Genomic DNA, 23,649 nt, shown 5'->3' on the forward strand with positions numbered 1-23,649 from the left:
TCCTCCTCTAATAATATTCTAGTACTGCCCCCCGATAACATGACAGTATCCTCCTCTAATAATATTCTAGTACTGCCCCCCGATAACATGACAGTACCCTTCTCTAATAATATTCTAGTACTGCCCCCCGATAACATGACAGTACCCTCCTCTAATAATATTCTAGCACTGCCCCCCCGATAACATGACAGTACCCTCCTCTAATAATATTCTAGTACTGCCCCCCGATAACATGACAGTATCCTCCTCTAATAATATTCTAGTACTGCCCCCCGATAACATGACAGTACCCTCCTCTAATAATATTCTAGTACTGCCCCGCGATAACATGACAGTATCCTCCTCTAATAATATTCTAGTACTGCCCCCCGATAACATGACAGTATCCTCCTCTAATAATATTCTAGTACTGCCCCCCGATAACATGACAGTACCCTTCTCTAATAATATTCTAGTACTGCCCCCCGATAACATGACAGTACCCTCCTCTAATAATATTCTAGCACTGCCCCCTCGATAACATGACAGTACCCTCCTCTAATAATATTCTAGTACTGCCCCCCGATAACATGACAGTACCCTCCACTAATAATATTCTAGTACTGCCCCCCGATAACATGACAGTACCTTCCTCTAATAATATTCTAGTACTGCCCCCCGATAACATGACAGTACCCTCCTCTAATAATATTCTAGCACTGCCCCCCCCGATAACATGACAGTACCCTCCTCTAATAATATTCTAGTACTGCCCCCCGATAACATGACAGTACCCTCAACTAATAATATTCTAGTACTTCCCCCCGATAACATGACAGTACCCTCCTCTAATAATATTCTAGTACTGCCCCCCGATAACATGACAGTACCCTTCTCTAATAATATTCTAGTACTGCCCCCCGATAACATGACAGTACCCTCCTCTAATAATATTCTAGTACTGCCCCCCGATAACATGACAGTACCCTCCTCTAATAATATTCTAGTACTGCCCCCCCGATAACATGACAGTAACCTCCACTAATAATATTCTAGTACTGCCCCCTGATAACATGACAGTACCCTCCTCTAATTATATTCTAGTACTGCCCCCCGATAACATGACAGTACCCTTCTCTAATAATATTCTAGTACTGCCCCCGATAACATGACAGTACCCTCCTCTAATAATATTCTAGTACTGCCCCCCGATAACATGACAGTATCCTCCTCTAATAATATTCTAGTACTGCCCCCGATAACATGACAGTACCCTTCTCTAATAATATTCTAGTACTGCCCCCCGATAACATGACAGTACCCTCGTCTAATAATATACTAGTACTGCCCCCCGATAACATGACAGTATCCTCCTCTAATAATATTCTAGTACTGCCCCCCGATAACATGACAGTACCCTCCTCTATTAATATTCTAGTACTGCCCCCCGATAACATGACAGTACCCTCCTCTAAATATATTCTAGTACTGCCCCCTGATAACATGACAGTACCCTCTAATTATATTCTAGTACTGCCCACCTGATAACATGACAGTACCCTCCTCTAATTATATTCTAGTACTGCCCCCTGATAACATAACAGTACCCTCTAATTATATTCTAGTACTGCCCCCTGATAACATAAAAGTACCCTCCTCTAATTATATTCTAGTACTGCCCCCTGATAACATGACAGTACCCTCCTCTAATTATATTATAGTACTGCCCCCCTGATAACATGACAGTACCCTCCTTTAATTATATTATAGTACTGCCCCCTGATAACATGACAGTACCCTCTAATTATATTATAGTACTGCCCCCCTGATAACATGAAAGTACCCTCTAATTATATTATAGTACTGCCCCCTGATAACATGACAGTACCCTCTAATTATATTATAGTACTGCCCCCCTGATAACATGACAGTACCCTCTAATTATATTATAGTACTGCTTCCTGATAACATGACAGTACCCTCTAATTATATTATAGTACTGCCCCCTGATAACATGACAGTACCCTCTAATTATATTCTAGTACTGCCCCCTGATAACATGACAGTACCCTCCTCTAATTATATTCTAGTACTGCACCCTGATAACATGACAGTACCCTCCTGTAATTATATTCTAGTACTGCACCCTGATAACATGACAGTACCCTCCTCTAATTATATTCTAGTACTGCACCCTGATAACATGTCAGTACCCTCCTCTAATTATATTATAGTACTGCCCCCTGATAACATGACAGTACCCTCCTCTAATTATATTATAGTACTGCCCCCTGATAACATGTCAGTACCCTCTAATTATATTCTAGTACTGCCCACCTGATAACATGACAGTACCCTCCTCTAATTATATTCTAGTACTGCCCCCTGATAACATGACAGTACCCTCCTCTAATTATATTATAGTACTGCCCCCTGATAACATGACAGTACCCTCCTCTAATTATATTTTAGTACTGCCCCCTGATAACATGACAGTACCCTCCTCTAATTATATTTTAGTACTGCCCCCTGATAACATGACAGTACCCTCCTCTAATTATATTCTAGTACTGCCCCTGATAACATGACAGTACCCTCTAATTATATTCTAGTACTGCCCCCGATACCCTCCTCTAATTACATTCTAGTACTGCCCCCCGATAACATGACAGTACCCTCCTCTAATTACATTCTAGTACTGCCCCCCTGATAACATGACAGTACCCTCTAATTATATTATAGTACTGCCCCCGATAACATGACAGTACCCTCTAATTATATTATAGTACTGCCCCCTGATAACATGACAGTACCCTCTAATTATATTATAGTACTGCCCCCGACACCCTCCTCTAATTACATTCTAGTACTGCCCCCCGATAACATGACAGTACCCTCTAATTATATTCTAGTACTGCCCCCTGATAACATGACAGTACCCTCCTCTAATTACATTCTAGTACTGCCCCCCTGATAACATGACAGTACCCTCTAATTATATTATAGTACTGCTCCCCTGATAACATGACAGTACCCTCCTCTAATTATATTATAGTACTGCCCCCTGATAACATGACAGTACCCTCTAATTATATTATAGTACTGCCCCCTGATAACATGACAGAACCCTCTAATTATATTCTAGTACTGCCCCCTGATAACATGACAGTACCCTCCTCTAATTATATTCTAGTACTGCCCCTGATAACATGACAGTACCCTTTAATTATATTCTAGTACTGCCCCCGATACCCTCCTCTAATTACATTCTAGTACTGCCCCCCGATAACATGACAGTACCCTCCTCTAATTACATTCTAGTACTGCCCCCCGGATAACATGACAGTACCCTCTAATTATATTATAGTACTGCCCCCGATAACATGACAGTACCCTCTAATTATATTATAGTACTGCCCCCTGGTAACATGACAGTACCCTCTAATTATATTCTAGTACTGCCCCCGATACCCTCCTTTAATTACATTCTAGTACTGCCCCCCAATAACATGACAGTACCCTCTAATTTTATTCTAGTACTGCCCCCTGATAACATGACAGTACCCTCCTCTAATTACATTCTAGTACTGCCCCCCTGATAACATGACAGTACCCTCTAATTATATTATAGTACTGCCCCGTGATAACATGACAGTACCCTCTTCTAATTATATTATAATACTGCCCCCTGATAACATGACAGTACCCTCTAATTATATTCTAGTACTGCCCCCTGATAACATGACAGAACCCTCTAATTATATTCTAGTACTGCCCCCTGATAACATGACAGTACCCTCCTCTAATTATATTATAGTTCTGCCCCCTGATAACATGACAGTACCCTCCTCTAATTATATTCTAGTACTGCCCCCGATACCCTCCTCTAATTACATTCTAGCACTGCCCCCCGATAACATGACAGTACCCTCCTCTAATTACATTCTAGTACTGCCCCCCTGATAACATGACAGTACCCTCTAATTATATTATAGTACTGCCCCCGATAACATGACAGTACCCTCTAATTATATTATAGTACTGCCCCCCGATAACATGACAGTACCCTCCTCTAATTACATTCCTATACTGCCCCCCGATAACATGACAGTACCCTCTAATTATATTATAGTACTGCCCCCTAATAACATGACAGTACCCTCCTCTAATAATATTCTAGTACTGCCCCCTGATAACATGACAGTACCCTCTAATTATATTATAGTACTGCCCCCCGATAACATGACAGTACCCTCCTCTAATTATATTCTAGTACTGCCCCCCTGATAACATGACATTACCCTCCTCTAATTATATTATAGTACTGCCCCCTGATAACATGACAGTACCCTCCTCTCATTATATTCTAGTACTGCCCCCCCGATAACATGACAGTACCCCCCTCTAATTATATTCTAGTACTGCCCCCCTGATAACATGACAGTACCCTCCTCTAATAATATTATAGTGCTGCCCCCTGATAACATGACAGTACCCTCCTCTAATTATATTATAGTACTGCCCCTGATAACATGACAGTACCCTCCTCTAATTATATTATAGTACTGCCCCCTGATAACATGACAGTACCCTCCTCTAATTATATTATAGTACTGCCCCTGATAACATGACAGTACCCTCCTCTAATTATACTCTAGTACTGCCCCCTGATAGCATGACAGTACCCTCCTCTAATTATATTATAGTACTGCCCCCCTGATAACATGGAAGTACCCTCTAATTATATTCTAATACTGCCCCCCTGATAATATGACAGTACCCTTTAATTATATTCTAGTACTGCCCCCTGATAACATGACAGTACCCTCTAATTATATTATAGTACTGCCCCTGATAACATGACAGTATCCTCTAATTATATTATAGTACTGCACCCCTGATAACATGACAGTACCCTCTAATTATATTATAGTACTGCCCCCTGATAACATGACAGTACCCTCCTCTAATTATATTATAGTACTGCCCCCCGATAACATGACAGTACCCTCCTCTAACTATATTATATTACTGCCCCCTGATAACATGACAGTATCCTCTAATTATATTATAGTACTGCCCCCTGATAACATGACAGTACCCTCTAATTATATTATAGTACTGCCCCCTTATAACATGACAGTACCCTCTAATTATATTCTAGTACTGCCCCCTGATAACATGACAGTACCCTCCTCTAATTATATTATAGTACTGCCCCCCGATAACATGTCAGTACCCTCCTCAAATTATATTATAGTACTGCCCCCTGATAACATGACAGTACCCTCTAATTATATTATAGTACTGCCCCCTGATAACATGACAGTACCCTCTAATTATATTATAGTACTTCCCCCCTGATAACATGACAGTACCCTCCTCTAATTATATTATAGTACTGCCCCCTGATAACATGACAGTACCCTCTAATTATATTATAGTACTGCCCCCCGATAACATGACAGTACCCTCCTCTAATTATATCTAGTACTGCCCCCCTGATAACATGACAGTACCCTCTAATTATATTATATTACTGCCCCCCGATAACATGACAGTGCCCTCCTCTAATTATATTATAGTACTGCCCCCTGATAACATGACAGTACCCTCTAATTATATTATAGTACTGCCCCCCGATAACATGACAGTACCCTCCTCTAATAATATTCTAGTACTACCCCCCGATAACATGACAGTACCCTCTAATTATATTATAGTACTGCCCCCCTGATAACATGACAGTACCCTCCTCTAATTATATTCTAGTACTGCCCAATGATAACATGACAGTACTCTCTAATTATATTATAGTACTGCCCCCCTGATAACATGACAGTACCCTCTATATATATTATAGTACTGCCCCTGATAACATGACAGTACCCTCCTCTAATTATATTATAGTACTGCCCCCCTGATAACATGTCAGTACCCTCCCCTAATGATATTATAGTACTGCCCCCCTGATAACATCTCAGTACCCTCCTCTAATGATATTATAGTACTGCCCCTGATAACATGACAGTACCCTCTAATTATATTATAGTACTGCCCCCTAATAACATGACAGTACCCTCCTCTAATTATATTCTAGTACTGCCCCATGATAACATGACAGTACCCTCCTCTAATTATATTATAGTACTGCCCCTGATAACATGACAGTAACCTCCTCTAATTATATTATAGTACTGCCCCCTGATAACATGACAGTACCCTCCTCTAATTATATTCTAGTACTGCCCCCTGATAACATGACAGTACCCTCCTCTAATTATATTATAGTACTGCCCCTGATAACATGACAGTAACCTCCTCTAATTATATTATAGTACTGCCCCCTGATAACATGACAGTACCCTCTAATTATATTATAGTACTGCCCCCTGATAACATGACAGTACCCTCCTCTAATTATATTATAGTACTGCCCCCCTGATAACATGACAATACCCTCCTCTAATTATATTATAGTACTGCCCCCTGATAACATGACAGTACCCTTCTCTAATTATATTCTAGTACTGCCCACTGATAACATGACAGTACCCTCCTCTAATTATATTATAGTACTGCCCCCCTGATAACATGACAGTAACCTCTAATTATATTATAGTACTGCCCCCTGATAACATGACAGTACCCTCTAATTATATTATAGTACTGCCCCCTGATAACATGACAGTACCCTCCTCTAATTATATTATAGTACTGCCCCCTGATAACATGACAGTACCCTCCTCTAATTATATTAAAGTACTGCCCCCCTGATAACATGACAGTACCCTCCTCTAATTATATTATAGTACTGCCCCCCTGATAACATGACAGTACCCTCCTCTAATTATATTATAGTACTGCCCCCCTGATAACATGACAATACCCTCCTCTAATTATATTATAATACTGCCCCCTGATAACATGACAGTAACCTCCTCTAATTATATTCTAGTACTGCCCCCCTGATAACATGACAGCTCTCCTCTAATTATATTATAGTACTGCCCCCTGATAACATGACAGTACCCTCCTCTAATAATATTCTAGTACTGCCCCCCAATAACATGACAGTACCCTCCTCTAATTATATTATAGTACTGCCCAGGATAACATGACAGTACCCTCCTCTAATTATATTATAGTACTGCCCCCCTGATAACATGACAGTACCCTCCTCTAACTATATTATAGTACTGCCCCCCTGATAACATGACAGTACCCTCCTCTAATTATATTATAGTACTGCCCCCTGATAACATGACAGTACCCTCTAATTATATTATAGTACTGCCCCCAAATAACATGACAGTACCCTCCTCTAATTATATTCTAGTACTGCCCCCTGATAACATGACAGTACCCTCCTCTAATTATATTATAGTACTGCCCCCTGATAACATGACAGTACCCTCCTCTAATTATATTATAGTACTGCCCCCCTGATAACATGACAATACCCTCCTCTAATTATATTATAATACTGCCCCCTGATAACATGACAGTAACCTCCTCTAATTATATTCTAGTACTGCCCCCCTGATAACATGACAGCTCTCCTCTAATTATAATATAGTACTGCCCCCTGATAACATGACAGTACCCTCCTCTAATAATATTCTAGTACTGCCCCCCAATAACATGACAGTACCCTCCTCTAATTATATTATAGTACTGCCCAGGATAACATGACAGTACCCTCCTCTAATTATATTATAGTACTGCCCCCCTGATAACATGACAGTACCCTCCTCTAACTATATTATAGTACTGCCCCCCTGATAACATGACAGTACCCTCCTCTAATTATATTATAGTACTGCCCCCTGATAACATGACAGTACCCTCTAATTATATTATAGTACTGCCCCCCAAATAACATGACAGTACCCTCCTCTAATTATATTCTAGTACTGCCCCCTGATAACATGACAGTACCCTCCTCTAATTATATTATAGTACGGCCCCCTGATAACATAACAGAACCCTCTAATTATATTCTAGTACTGCCCCCTGATAACATGACAGTACCCTCCTCTAATTATATTCTAGTACTGCTCCCTGATAACATGACATTACCCTCCTCTAATTATATTATAGTACTGCCCCCTGATAACATGACAGTACCCTTCTCTAATTATATTCTAGTACTGCCCACTGATAACATGACAGTACCCTCCTCTAATTATATTATAGTACTGCCCCCCTGATAACATGACAGTAACCTCTAATTATATTATAGTACTGCCCCCTGATAACATGACAGTACCCTCTAATTATATTATAGTACTGCCCCCTGATAACATGACAGTACCCTCCTCTAATTATATTATAGTACTGCCCCCTGATAACATGACAGTACCCTCCTCTAATTATATTAAAGTACTGCCCCCCTGATAACATGACAGTACCCTCCTCTAATTATATTATAGTACTGCCCCCCTGATAACATGACAGTACCCTCCTCTAATTATATTATAGTACTGCCCCCCTGATAACATGACAATACCCTCCTCTAATTATATTATAATACTGCCCCCTGATAACATGACAGTAACCTCCTCTAATTATATTCTAGTACTGCCCCCCTGATAACATGACAGCTCTCCTCTAATTATATTATAGTACTGCCCCCTGATAACATGACAGTACCCTCCTCTAATAATATTCTAGTACTGCCCCCCAATAACATGACAGTACCCTCCTCTAATTATATTATAGTACTGCCCAGGATAACATGACAGTACCCTCCTCTAATTATATTATAGTACTGCCCCCCTGATAACATGACAGTACCCTCCTCTAACTATATTATAGTACTGCCCCCCTGATAACATGACAGTACCCTCCTCTAATTATATTATAGTACTGCCCCCTGATAACATGACAGTACCCTCTAATTATATTATAGTACTGCCCCCCAAATAACATGACAGTACCCTCCTCTAATTATATTCTAGTACTGCCCCCTGATAACATGACAGTACCCTCCTCTAATTATATTATAGTACTGCCCCCTGATAACATAACAGAACCCTCTAATTATATTCTAGTACTGCCCCCTGATAACATGACAGTACCCTCCTCCAATTATATTCTAGTACTGCTCCCTGATAACATGACATTACCCTCCTCTAATTATATTGTAGTACTGCCCCCTGATAACATGACAGTACCCTTCTCTAATTATATTCTAGTACTGCCCACTGATAACATGACAGTACCCTCCTCTAATTATATTATAGTACTGCCCCCTGATAACATGACAGTACCCTCTAATTATATTATAGTACTGCCCCCCAAATAACATGACAGTACCCTCCTCTAATTATATTCTAGTACTGCCCCCTGATAACATGACAGTACCCTCCTCTAATTATATTATAGTACTGCCCCCTGATAACATGACAGTACCTTCCTCTAATTATATTATAGTACTGCCCCCCTGATAACATGACAATACCCTCCTCTAATTATATTATAATACTGCCCCCTGATAACATGACAGTAACCTCCTCTAATTATATTCTAGTACTGCCCCCCTGATAACATGACAGCTCTCCTCTAATTATAATATAGTACTGCCCCCTGATAACATGACAGTACCCTCCTCTAATAATATTCTAGTACTGCCCCCCAATAACATGACAGTACCCTCCTCTAATTATATTATAGTACTGCCCAGGATAACATGACAGTACCCTCCTCTAATTATATTATAGTACTGCCCCCCTGATAACATGACAGTACCCTCCTCTAACTATATTATAGTACTGCCCCCCTGATAACATGACAGTACCCTCCTCTAATTATATTATAGTACTGCCCCCTGATAACATGACAGTACCCTCTAATTATATTATAGTACTGCCCCCCAAATAACATGACAGTACCCTCCTCTAATTATATTCTAGTACTGCCCCCTGATAACATGACAGTACCCTCCTCTAATTATATTATAGTACTGCCCCCTGATAACATAACAGAACCCTCTAATTATATTCTAGTACTGCCCCCTGATAACATGACAGTACCCTCCTCTAATTATATTCTAGTACTGCTCCCTGATAACATGACATTACCCTCCTCTAATTATATTATAGTACTGCCCCCTGATAACATGACAGTACCCTCCTCTAATTATATTATAATACTGCCCCCTGATAAGATGACAGTACCCTTCTCTAATTATATTATAGTACTGCCCCCTGATAACATGACATTACCCTCCTCTAATTATATTATAATACTGCCCCCCTGATAAGATGACAGTACCCTTCTCTAATTATATTCTAGTACTGCCCACTGATAACATGACAGTACCCTCCTCTAATTATATTATAGTACTGCCCCCCTGATAACATGACAGTAACCTCTAATTATATTATAGTACTGCCCCCTGATAACATGACAGTACCCTCTAATTATATTATAGTACTGCCCCCTGATAACATGACAGTACCCTCCTCTAATTATATTATAGTACTGCCCCCTGATAACATGACAGTAACCTACTCTAATTATATTAAAGTACTGCCCCCCTGATAACATGACAGTACCCTCCTCTAATTATATTATAGTACTGCCCCCTTGATAACATGACAGTACCCTCCTCTAATTATATTATAGTACTGCCCCCCTGATAACATGACAATACCCTCCTCTAATTATATTATAATACTGCCCCCTGATAACATGACAGTAACCTCCTCTAATTATATTCTAGTACTGCCCCCCTGATAACATGACAGCTCTCCTCTAATTATATTATAGTACTGCCCCCTGATAACATGACAGTACCCTCCTCTAATAATATTCTAGTACTGCCCCCCAATAACATGACAGTACCCTCCTCTAATTATATTATAGTACTGCCCAGGATAACATGACAGTACCCTCCTCTAATTATATTATAGTACTGCCCCCCTGATAACATGACAGTTCCCTTCTCTAATTATATTCTAGTACTGCCCACTGATAACATGACAGTACCCTCCTCTAATTATATTATAGTACTGCCCCCCTGATAACATGACAGTAACCTCTAATTATATTATAGTACTGCCCCCTGATAACATGACAGTACCCTCTAATTATATTATAGTACTGCCCCCTGATAACATGACAGTACCCTCCTCTAATTATATTAAAGTACTGCCCCCTGATAACATGACAGTACCCTCCTCTAATTATATTAAAGTACTGCCCCCCTGATAACATGACAGTACCCTCCTCTAATTATATTATAGTACTGCCCCCCTGATAACATGACAGTACCCTCCTCTAATTATATTATAGTACTGCCCCCCTGATAACATGACAGTACCCTCCTCTAATTATATTATAGTACTGCCCCCTGATGACATGACAGTACCCTCCTCTAATTATATTATAGTACTGCCCCCCTGATAACATGACATTACCCTCCTCTAATTATATTCTAGTACTGCCCCCTGATAACATGACATTAGCCTCCTCTAATTATATTATAGTACTACCCCCCTGATAACATGACAGTACCCTCCCCTAATTATATTATAGTACTGCCCCCCTGATAACATGTCAGTACCCTCCTCTAATTATATTATAGTACTGCCCCCCTCCCCCGATAACATGACAGTACCCTCTAATTATATTATTGTACTCCCCCTGATAACATGACAGTACCCTCCTCTAATTATATTATAGTACTGCCCCCCCTGATAACATGACAGTACCCTCCTCTAATTATATTATAGTACTGCCCCCTGATAACAGGACAGTACCCTCCTCTAATTATATTATAGTACTGCCCCCCTGATAACATGACAGTACCCTCCTCTAATTATATTATAGTACTGCCCCCTGATAACATGACAGTACCCTCTAATTATATTCTAGTACTGCCCCCCTGATAACATGACAGTACCCTCCTCTAATTATATTCTAGTACTGCTCCCTGATAACATGACATTACCATCCTCTAATTATATTATAGTACTGCCCTCTGATAACATGACAGTACCCTTCTCTAATTATATTCTAGCACTGCCCCCTGATAACATGACAGTACTCTCCTCTAATTATATTATAGTACTGCCCCCCTGATAACATGACAGTACCCTCTAATTATATTATAGTACTGCCCCCCTGATAACATGACAGTACCCTCTAATTATATTATAGTACTGCCCCCTGATAACATGACAGTACCCTCCTCTAATTATATTATAGTACTGCCCCCTGATAACATGACAGTACCCTCCTCTAATTATATTAAAGTACTGCCCACCTGATAACATGACAGTACCCTCCTCTAATTATATTATAGTACTGCCCCCTGATAACATGACAGTACCCTCCTCTAATTATATTATAGTACTGCCCCCTGATAACATGACAGTACCCTCCTCTAATTATATTATAGTACTGCCCCTTATAACATGACAGTACCCTCCTCTAATTATATTATAGTACTGCCCCCCTGATAACATGACAGTACCCTCTAATTATATTCTAGTACTGCCCCCCTGATAACATGACAGTACCCTCTAATTATATTCTAGTACTGCCCCCTGATAACATGACAGTACCCTCTAATTATATTATAGTACTGCCCCTGATAACATGACAGTATCCTCTAATTATATTATAGTACTACACCCCTGATAACATGACAGTACCCTCTAATTATATTATAGTACTGCCCCCTGATAACATGACATTAGCCTCCTCTAATTATATTATAGTACTACCCCCCTGATAACATGACATTACCCTCCTCTAATTATATTATAGTACTGCCCCCTGATAACATGACATTACCCTCCTCTAATTATATTCTAGTACTGCCCCCTGATAACATGACATTACCCTCCTCTAATTATATTCTAGTACTGCCCCCTGATAACATGACATTAGCCTCCTCTAATTATATTATAGTACTGCCCACCGATAACATGACAGTACCCTCTAATTATATTATAGTACTGCCCCCTGATAACATGACAGTACCCTCCTCTAATAGTATTAAAGTACTGCCCCCCCAATAACATGAGAGTACCCTCCTCTAATAATATTCTAGAACTGCCCCCCGATAACATGACAGTACTCTCTAATTATATTATAGTACTGCCCCTGATAACATGACAGTACCCTCCTCTAATTATATTATAGTACTGCCCCTGATAACATGACAGTACCCTCCTCTAATTATATTATAGTACTGCCCCCTGATGACATGACAGTACCCTCTAATTATATTATAGTACTGCCCCCCTGATAACATGTCAGTACCGTCTTCTAATTATATTATAGTACTGCCCCCCTGATAACATGTCAGTACCCTCCTCTAATTATATTCTAGTACAGCCCCTGATAACATGACAGTACCCTCTAATTATATTATGGTACTGCCCCCCCTGATAACATGACAGTACCCTCCTCTAATTATATTCTAGTACTGCCCCCTGATAACATGACAGTACCCTCCTCTAATTATATTATAGTACTGCCCCTGATAACATGACAGTACCCTCCTCTAATTATATTATAGTACTGCCCCCTGATAACATGACAGTACCCTCCTCTAATTGTATTCTAGTACTGCCCCCTGATAACATGACAGTACCCTCCTCTAATTATATTTTAGTACTGCCACCCTGATAACATGACAGTACCCTCTAATTATATTATAGTACTGCTCCCCTGATAACATGACAGTACCCTCCCCTAATTATATTATAGTACTGCCCCCCTGATAACATGTCAGTACCCTCCTCTAATTATATTATAGTACTGCCCCCCCCCCCGATAACATGACAGTACCCTCTAATTATATTATTGTACTCCCCCTGATAACATGACAGTACCCTCCTCTAATTATATTATAGTACTGCCCCCCTGATAACATGACAGTACCCTCCTCTAATTATATTATAGTACTGCCCCCTGATAACAGGACAGTACCCTCCTCTAATTATATTATAGTACTGCCCCCCTGATAACATGACAGTACCCTCCTCTAATTATATTATAGTACTGCCCCCTGATAACATGACAGAACCCTCTAGTTATATTCTAGTACTGCCCCCTGGTAACATGACAGTACCCTCCTCTAATTATATTCTAGTACTGCTCCCTGATAACATGACATTACCATCCTCTAATTATATTATAGTACTGCCCTCTGATAACATGACAGTACCCTTCTCTAATTATATTCTAGCACTGCCCCCTGATAACATGACAGTACTCTCCTCTAATTATATTATAGTACTGCCCCCCTGATAACATGACAGTACCCTCTAATTATATTATAGTACTGCCCCCCTGATAACATGACAGTACCCTCTAATTATATTATAGTACTGCCCCCTGATAACATGACAGTACCCTCCTCTAATTATATTATAGTACTGCCCCCTGATAACATGACAGTACCCTCCTCTAATTATATTAAAGTACTTCCCCCCTGATAACATGACAGTACCCTCCTCTAATTATATTATAGTACTGCCCCCTGATAACATGACAGTACCCTCCTCTAATTATATTATAGTACTGCCCCCTGATAACATGACAGTACCCTCCTCTAATTATATTATAGTACTGCCCCCCTGATAACATGACAGTACCCTCCTCTAATTATATTATAGTACTGCCCCCCTGATAACATGACAGTACCCTCTAATTATATTCTAATACTGCCCCCCTGATAACATGACAGTACCCTTTAATTATATTCTAGTACTGCCCCCTGATAACATGACAGTACCCTCTAATTATATTATAGTACTGCCCCTGATAACATGACAGTATCCTCTAATTATATTATAGTACTACACCCCTGATAACATGACAGTACCCTCTAATTATATTATAGTACTGCCCCCTGATAACATGACAGTACCCTCCTCTAATTATATTATAGTACTGCCCCCCGATAACATGACAGTACCCTCCTCTAACTATATTATATTACTGCCCCCTGATAACATGACAGTATCCTCTAATTATATTATAGTACTGCCCCCTGATAACATGACAGTACCCTCTAATTATATTATAGTACTGCCCCCTGATAACATGACAGTACCCTCAAATTATATTATAGTACTGCCCCCTGATAACATGACAGTACCCTCCTCTAATTATATTATAGTACTGCCCCCCAATAACATGACAGTACCCTCTAATTATATTATAGTACTGCCCCCTGATAACATGACAGTACCCTCCTCTAATTATATTATAGTACTGCCCCCCGATAACATGACAGTACCCTCCTCTAACTATATTATATTACTGCCCCCTGATAACATGACAGTATCCTCTAATTATATTATAGTACTGCCCCCTGATAACATGACAGTACCCTCTAATTATATTATAGTACTGCCCCCTGATAACATGACAGTACCCTCTAATTATATTATAGTACTGCCCCCCTGATAACATGACAGTACCCTCCTCTAATTATATTATAGTACTGCCCCCTGATAACATGACAGTACCCTCTAATTATATTATAGTACTGCCCCCCAATAATATGACAGTACCCTCCTCTAATTATATCTAGTACTGCCCCCCTGATAACATGACAGGACTCTCTAATTATATTATAGTACTGCCCCCGATAACATGACAGTACCCTCCTCTAATTATATTATAGTACTGCCCCCTGATAACATGACAGTACCCTCTAATTATATTATAGTACTGCCCCCCGATAACATGACAGTACCCTCCTCTAATAATATTATAGTACTGCCCCCGATAACATGACAGTATCCTCCTCTAATTATATTATAGTACTGCCCCTGATAACATGTCAGTACCCTCCTCTAATTATATTATAGTACTGCCCCCCTGATAACATGACAGTACCCTCCTCTATATTATAGTACTGCCCCCTGATAACATGACAGTACCCTCCTCTAATTATATTATAGTACTGCCCCCTGATAACATGACAGTAACCTCCTCTAATTATATTCTAGTACTGCCCCCCTGATAACATGACAGCTCTCCTCTAATTAAATTATAGTACTGCCCCTGATAACATGACAGTGCCCTCCTCTAATAATATTCTAGTACTGCCCACCCAATAACATGACAGTACTCTCCTCTAATTATTTTATAGTACTGCCCCCCTGATAACATGACAGTACCCTCCTCTAACTATATTATAGTACTGCCCCCTGATAACATGACAGTACCCTCCTCTAATTATATTATAGTACTGCCCCCTGATAACATGACAGTACCCTCTAATTATATTATAGTACTGCCCCCCGAATAACATGACAGTACCCTCCTCTAATTATATTCTAGTACTGCCCCCTGATAACATGACAGTACCCTCCTCTAATTATATTATAGTACTACCCCCCTGATAACATGACAGTACCCTCCTCTAATTATATTATAGTACTGCCCCCTGATAACAGGACAGTACCCTCCTCTAATTATATTATAGTACTGCCCCCCTGATAACATGACAGTACCCTCCTCTAATTATATTATAGTACTGCCCCCTGATAACATGACAGAACCCTCTAGTTATATTCTAGTACTGCCCCCTGGTAACATGACAGTACCCTCCTCTAATTATATTCTAGTACTGCTCCCTGATAACATGACATTACCATCCTCTAATTATATTATAGTACTGCCCTCTGATAACATGACAGTACCCTTCTCTAATTATATTCTAGCACTGCCCCCTGATAACATGACAGTACTCTCCTCTAATTATATTATAGTACTGCCCCCCTGATAACATGACAGTACCCTCTAATTATATTATAGTACTGCCCCCCTGATAACATGACAGTACCCTCTAATTATATTATAGTACTGCCCCCTGATAACATGACAGTACCCTCCTCTAATTATATTATAGTACTGCCCCCTGATAACATGACAGTACCATCCTCTAATTATATTAAAGTACTTCCCCCCTGATAACATGACAGTACCCTCCTCTAATTATATTATAGTACTGCCCCCTGATAACATGACAGTACCCTCCTCTAATTATATTATAGTACTGCCCCCTGATAACATGACAGTACCCTCCTCTAATTATATTATAGTACTGCCCCCCTGATAACATGACAGTACCCTCCTCTAATTATATTATAGTACTGCCCCCCTGATAACATGACAGTACCCTCTAATTATATTCTAATACTGCCCCCCTGATAACATGACAGTACCCTTTAATTATATTCTAGTACTGCCCCCTGATAACATGACAGTACCCTCTAATTATATTATAGTACTGCCCCTGATAACATGACAGTATCCTCTAATTATATTATAGTACTACACCCCTGATAACATGACAGTACCCTCTAATTATATTATAGTACTGCCCCCTGATAACATGACAGTACCCTCCTCTAATTATATTATAGTACTGCCCCCCGATAACATGACAGTACCCTCCTCTAACTATATTATATTACTGCCCCCTGATAACATGACAGTATCCTCTAATTATATTATAGTACTGCCCCCTGATAACATGACAGTACCCTCTAATTATATTATAGTACTGCCCCCTGATAACATGACAGTACCCTCAAATTATATTATAGTACTGCCCCCTGATAACATGACAGTACCCTCCTCTAATTATATTATAGTACTGCCCCCCAATAACATGACAGTACACTCCTCTAATTATATTATAGTACTGCCCCCTGATAACATGACAGTACCCTCCTCTAATTATATTATAGTACTGCCCCCCGATAACATGACAGTACCCTCCTCTAACTATATTATATTACTGCCCCCTGATAACATGACAGTATCCTCTAATTATATTATAGTACTGCCCCCTGATAACATGACAGTACCCTCTAATTATATTATAGTACTGCCCCCTGATAACATGACAGTACCCTCTAATTATATTATAGTACTGCCCCCCTGATAACATGACAGTACCCTCCTCTAATTATATTATAGTACTGCCCCCTGATAACATGACAGTACCCTCTAATTATATTATAGTACTGCCCCCCAATAACATGACAGTACCCTCCTCTAATTATATCTAGTACTGCCCCCCTGATAACATGACAGGACTCTCTAATTATATTATAGTACTGCCCCCGATAACATGACAGTACCCTCCTCTAATTATATTATAGTACTGCCCCCTGATAACATGACAGTACCCTCTAATTATATTATAGTACTGCCCCCCGATAACATGACAGTACCCTCCTCTAATAATATTCTAGTACTGCCCCCGATAACATGACAGTATCCTCCTCTAATTATATTATAGTACTGCCCCTGATAACATGTCAGTACCCTCCTCTAATTATATTATAGTACTGCCCCCCTGATAACATGACAGTACCCTCCTCTATATTATAGTACTGCCCCCTGATAACATGACAGTACCCTCCTCTAATTATATTATAGTACTGCCCCCTGATAACATGACAGTAACCTCCTCTAATTATATTCTAGTACTGCCCCCCTGATAACATGACAGCTCTCCTCTAATTAAATTATAGTACTGCCCCTGATAACATGACAGTGCCCTCCTCTAATAATATTCTAGTACTGCCCACCCAATAACATGACAGTACTCTCCTCTAATTATTTTATAGTACTGCCCCCCTGATAACATGACAGTACCCTCCTCTAACTATATTATAGTACTGCCCCCTGATAACATGACAGTACCCTCCTCTAATTATATTATAGTACTGCCCCCTGATAACATGACAGTACCCTCTAATTATATTATAGTACTGCCCCCCGAATAACATGACAGTACCCTCCTCTAATTATATTCTAGTACTGCCCCCTGATAACATGACAGTACCCTCCTCTAATTATATTATAGTACTACCCCCCTGATAACATGACAGTACCCTCCTCTAATTATATTATAGTACTGCCCCCTGATAACATGACAGAACCCTCTAGTTATATTCTAGTACTGCCCCCTGATAACATGACAGTACCCTCCTCTAATTATATTCTAGTACTGCTCCCTGATAACATGACATTACCCTCCTCTAATTATATTCTAGTACTGCCCTCTGATAACATGACAGTACCCTCCTCAAATTATATTCTAGTACTGCCCCCCTGATAACATGACAGTACCCTCCTCTAATTATATTATAGTACTGCCCCCCTGATAACATGACAGTACCCTCCTCTAATTATATTCTAGTACTGCCCCCCTGATAACATGACAGTACCCTTCTCTAATTATATTCTAGTACTGCCCCCTGATAACATGACAGTACCCTCCTCTAATTATATTATAGTACTGCCCCCCTGATAAAATGACAGTACCCTCTAATTATATTATAGTACTGCCCCCCTGATAACATGAAAGTACCCTCTAATTATACTATAGTACTGCGCCCTGATAACATGACAGTACCCTCCTCTAATTATATTATAGTACTGCCCCCTGATAACATGACAGTACCCTCCTCTAATTAAATTAAAGTACTGCCCCCCTGATAACATGACAGTACCCTCCTCTAATTATATTATAGTACTGCCCCCCTAATAACATGATAGTACCCTCCTCTAATAATATTATAGTACTGCCCCCCTGATAACATGACAGTACCCTCCTCTAATTATATTATAGTACTGCCCCCTGATAACATGACAGTACCCTCCTCTAATTATATGATAGTACTGCCCCCCTGATAACATGACATTACCCTCCTCTAATTATATTCTAGTAGTGCCCCCTGATAACATGACATTAGCCTCCTCTAATTATATTATAGTACTACCCCCCTGATAACATGACAGTACCCTCTAATTATATTATAGTACTGCCCCCCGATAACATGACAGTACCCTCTAATTATATTATAGTACTGCCCCCTGATAACATGACAGTACCCTCCTCTAATAGTATTAAAGTACTGCCCCCCCCAATAACATGAGAGTACCCTCCTCTAATAATATTCTAGTACTGCCCCCAATAACATGACAGTACTCTCTAATTATATTATAGTACTGCCCCTGATAACATGACAGTACCCTCCTCTAATTATATTATAGTACTGCCCCCTGATAACATGACAGTACCCTCCTCTAATTATATTATAGTACTGCCCAATGATAACATGACAGTACCCTCTAATTATATAATAGTACTGCCCCCTGATAACATGACAGTACCCTCTAATTATATTATAGTATTGCCCCCTGATAACATGACGGTACCCTCTAATTATATTATACTACTGCCCCCTGATAACATGACAGTACCCTCCTCTAATTATATTCTAGTACTGCACCCTGATAACATGACAGTACCCTCCACTAAGGATATTACACTACTGCCCCCCATACTGGGGAATGTTTCTGGTAGAAAATAATGAGCAGTTGTTTTGTGAGGTTATTTTAATCTCCCCAGTGAGCCGGTTACTTTTCTCTCTTGAGGATGTTATGTAGCTGAGGATCAGATGGTAGAAAGGAGCCCAGATAGCTCAGTCTACAGAGCACACAGACCTATAAGGGGATTACATTCACATCTACAGGTGAAACTCGAAAAATTAGAATATCGTGCAAAGTTCATTTATTTCACTAATGCAACCTAAAAGGTGAAACTAATATATGAGATAGACTCATTACATGCAAAGCAAGATAGTTCAAGCCGTGATTTGTCATAAATGTGATGATTATGGCTTACAGCTCATGAAAACCCCAAATCCACAATCTCAGAAAATTACAATATTGTGAAAAGGTGCAATATTCTAGGCTCAAGTGTCCCACTCTAATCAGCTAATTAAGCCATAACACCTGCAAAGGGTTCCTGAGCCTTTAAATGGTCTCTCAGTCTGGTTCAGTAGGAATCACAATCATGGGAAAGACTGCTGACCTGACAGTTGTGCAGAAAACCATCATTGACACCCTCCATAAGGAGGGAACGCCTCAAAAGGTAATTGAAAAAGAAGTTGGATGTTCCCAAAGTGCTGTATCAAAGCACATTAATAGAAAGATATGTGGAAGGGAAAAGTGTGGAAGAAAAAGGTGCACAAGCAGCAGGGATGACCGCAGCCTGGAGAGGATTGTCAAGAAAAGGCCATTCAAAAGTGTACTGGTCATTAGGTTTCTCATACTGGTGTGTGGGTATATGGGTCATTAGTTTGGGTTATGGGTGTGTGAGTGTACTGGTCATTAGGTTGGGTTACGAGTGTGAGTGTACTGGTCATTAGGTTTGTCATACCGGTGTGTGGGTATATGGGTCATTAGTTTGGGTTATGGGTGTGTGAGTGTACTGGTCATTAGGTTTGTCATACCGGTGTGTGGGTATATGGGTCATTAGGTTGAGTTACGAGTGTGAGTGTACTGGTCATTAGGTTTGTCATACCGGTGTGTGGGTATATGGGTCATTAGGTTGAGTTACGAGTGTGAGTGTACTGGTCATTAGGTTTGTCATACCGGTGTGTGGGTATATGGGTCATTAGGTTGGGTTACGAGTGTGAGTGTACTGGTCATTAGGTTTGTCATACCGGTGTGTGGGTATATGGGTCATTAGTTTGGGCATTCTGGTCTGCGGTATGCTGGTTATTTGATTTTGTGTACCGATGAGCAGGTATGTTTGACATTTAGGTGATTTTCCCAGAGTGGGTTGTACCTGAGTCTGAGGTGTCCAGGCTTACAAGGCTAAGTAAGTCACGCTCTCTCTCAAAGTCACTCTTGCAGAGGAGATGTCCGTCTCTGAGTACAAACATGTCACCTTTCTGGAGTTGCTGCTCACACACACAACAGCAGAAGCAGCTCAGGTGAAACACCTTGTTGTGCGCCCTCATGACAAGCTCGCTGGGTGCGATGGGGTCTAGACAAGATTCACATTTCACCACAAACAACCTGTAGGACAAATATATCCAGATATTATATATATATATACACGTGTGAGACCCTATGTTATTCTATGTAACTGATTCACTAAAGCTCCCTCCAGCCTCACCTGTCCCTATGTTATTATATGTAACTGATTCACTGAAGTTCCCTCCAGCCTCACCTGTCCTTATGTTATTCTATGTACCTGATTCACTAAACCTCCCTCCAGCCTAACCTGTCCCTGTTATTCTATGTAACTGATTCACTAAAGCTCCCTCCAGTCTCACCTGTCCCTATGTTATTCTATGTAACTGATTCACTAAAGCTCCCTCCAGCCTCACCTGTCCCTATGTTATTCTATGTAACTGATTCACTAAAGCCCCCTCCAGCCTCACCTGTCCTTATGTTATTCTATGTAACTGATTCACTAAAGCTCTCTACTGCCTCTCCTGTCCTTATGTTATTCTATGTACCTGATTCACTAAAGCCCCCTCCAGCCTCACCTGTCCCTATGTTATTCTATGTAACTGATTCACTAAAGCTCCCTCCAGCCTCACCTGTCCCTATGTTATTCTATGTAACTGATTCACTAAAGCCCCCTCCAGCCTCACCTGTCCCTATGTTATTCTATGTAACTGATTCACTAAAGCTCCCTCCAGCCTCACCTGTCCCTATGTTATTCTATGTACCTGATTCACTAAAGCCCCCTCCAGCCTCACCTGTCCCTATGTTATTCTATGTAACTGATTCACTAAAGCCCCCTCCAGCCTCACCTGTCCCTATGTTATTCTATGTAACTGATTCACTAAAGCTCCCTCCAGCCTCACTTGTCCCTATGTTATTCTATGTAACTGATTCACAAAAGTTCCCTCCAGCCTCACCGGTCCCTATGTTATTCTATGTACCTGATTCACTGAAGTTCCCTCCAGCCTCACCTGTCCCTGTTATTCTATGTACCTGATTCACTGAAGTTCCCTCCAGCCTCACCTGTCCCTGTTATTCTATGTACCTGATTCACTAAACCTCCCTCCAGCCTCACCTGTCCTTATGTTATTCTATGTACCTGATTCACTGAAGTTCCCTCCAGCCTCACCTGTCCTTATGTTATTCTATGTACCTGATTCACTGAAGTTCCCTCCAGCCTCACCTGTCCCTGTTATTCTATGTACCTGATTCACTGAAGTTCCCTCCAGCCTCACCTGTCCTTATGTTATTATATGTAACTGATTCACTAAAGCTCCTTCCAGCCTCACCTGTCCCTATGTTATTCTATGTAACTGATTCACTAATGCCCCCTCCAGCCTCACCTGTCCCTATGTTATTCTATGTAACTGATTCACTAAAGCTCCCTCCAGCCTCACCTGTCCCTATGTTATTCTATGTAACTGATTCACTAAAGCTCCCTCCAGCCTCACCTGTCCCTATGTTATTCTATGTACCTGATTCACTGAAGTTCCCTCCAGCCTCACCTGTCCCTATGTTATTCTATGTCACAGATTAACTAAAGCTCCTTCCAGTCTAACCTGTCCCTATGTTATTCTATGTAACTGATTCACTAAACCTCCCTCTAGCCTCACCTGTCCCTATGTTATTCTATGTAACTGATTCACTAAACCTCCCTCCAGCCTCACCTGTCCCTATGTTATTCTATGTAACTGATTCACTAAAGCTCCCTCCAGCCTCACCTGTCCCTATGTTATTCTATGTAACTGATTCACTAAAGCTCCCTCGAGCCTCACCTGTCCCTATGTTATTCTATGTACCTGATTCACTGAAGTTCCCTCCAGCCTCACCTGTCCCTATGTTATTCTATGTCACAGATTTACTAAA

The 23,649-nt window shown here is 40.4% G+C and overlaps 1 protein-coding gene across 1 annotated transcript in view; it reads right to left on the reverse strand.

Moving 5' to 3' along the window:
• The window catches only part of LOC128641147 (LIM homeobox transcription factor 1-alpha-like), a 151,319-nt gene that overhangs the window by 97,625 nt on the left and 30,045 nt on the right, over positions 1–23,649 (reverse strand). The window contains exon 4 of the mRNA XM_053693715.1: positions 21,614–21,846. Coding sequence (XP_053549690.1) covers positions 21,614–21,846 — 233 coding nt within the window. The remainder of the gene's footprint in view (positions 1–21,613; positions 21,847–23,649) is intronic.

The sequence above is a fragment of the Bombina bombina genome, chromosome 10 (assembly GCF_027579735.1).
Source record: "Bombina bombina isolate aBomBom1 chromosome 10, aBomBom1.pri, whole genome shotgun sequence".
Classification (NCBI taxonomy): Eukaryota; Metazoa; Chordata; class Amphibia; order Anura; family Bombinatoridae; genus Bombina; species Bombina bombina.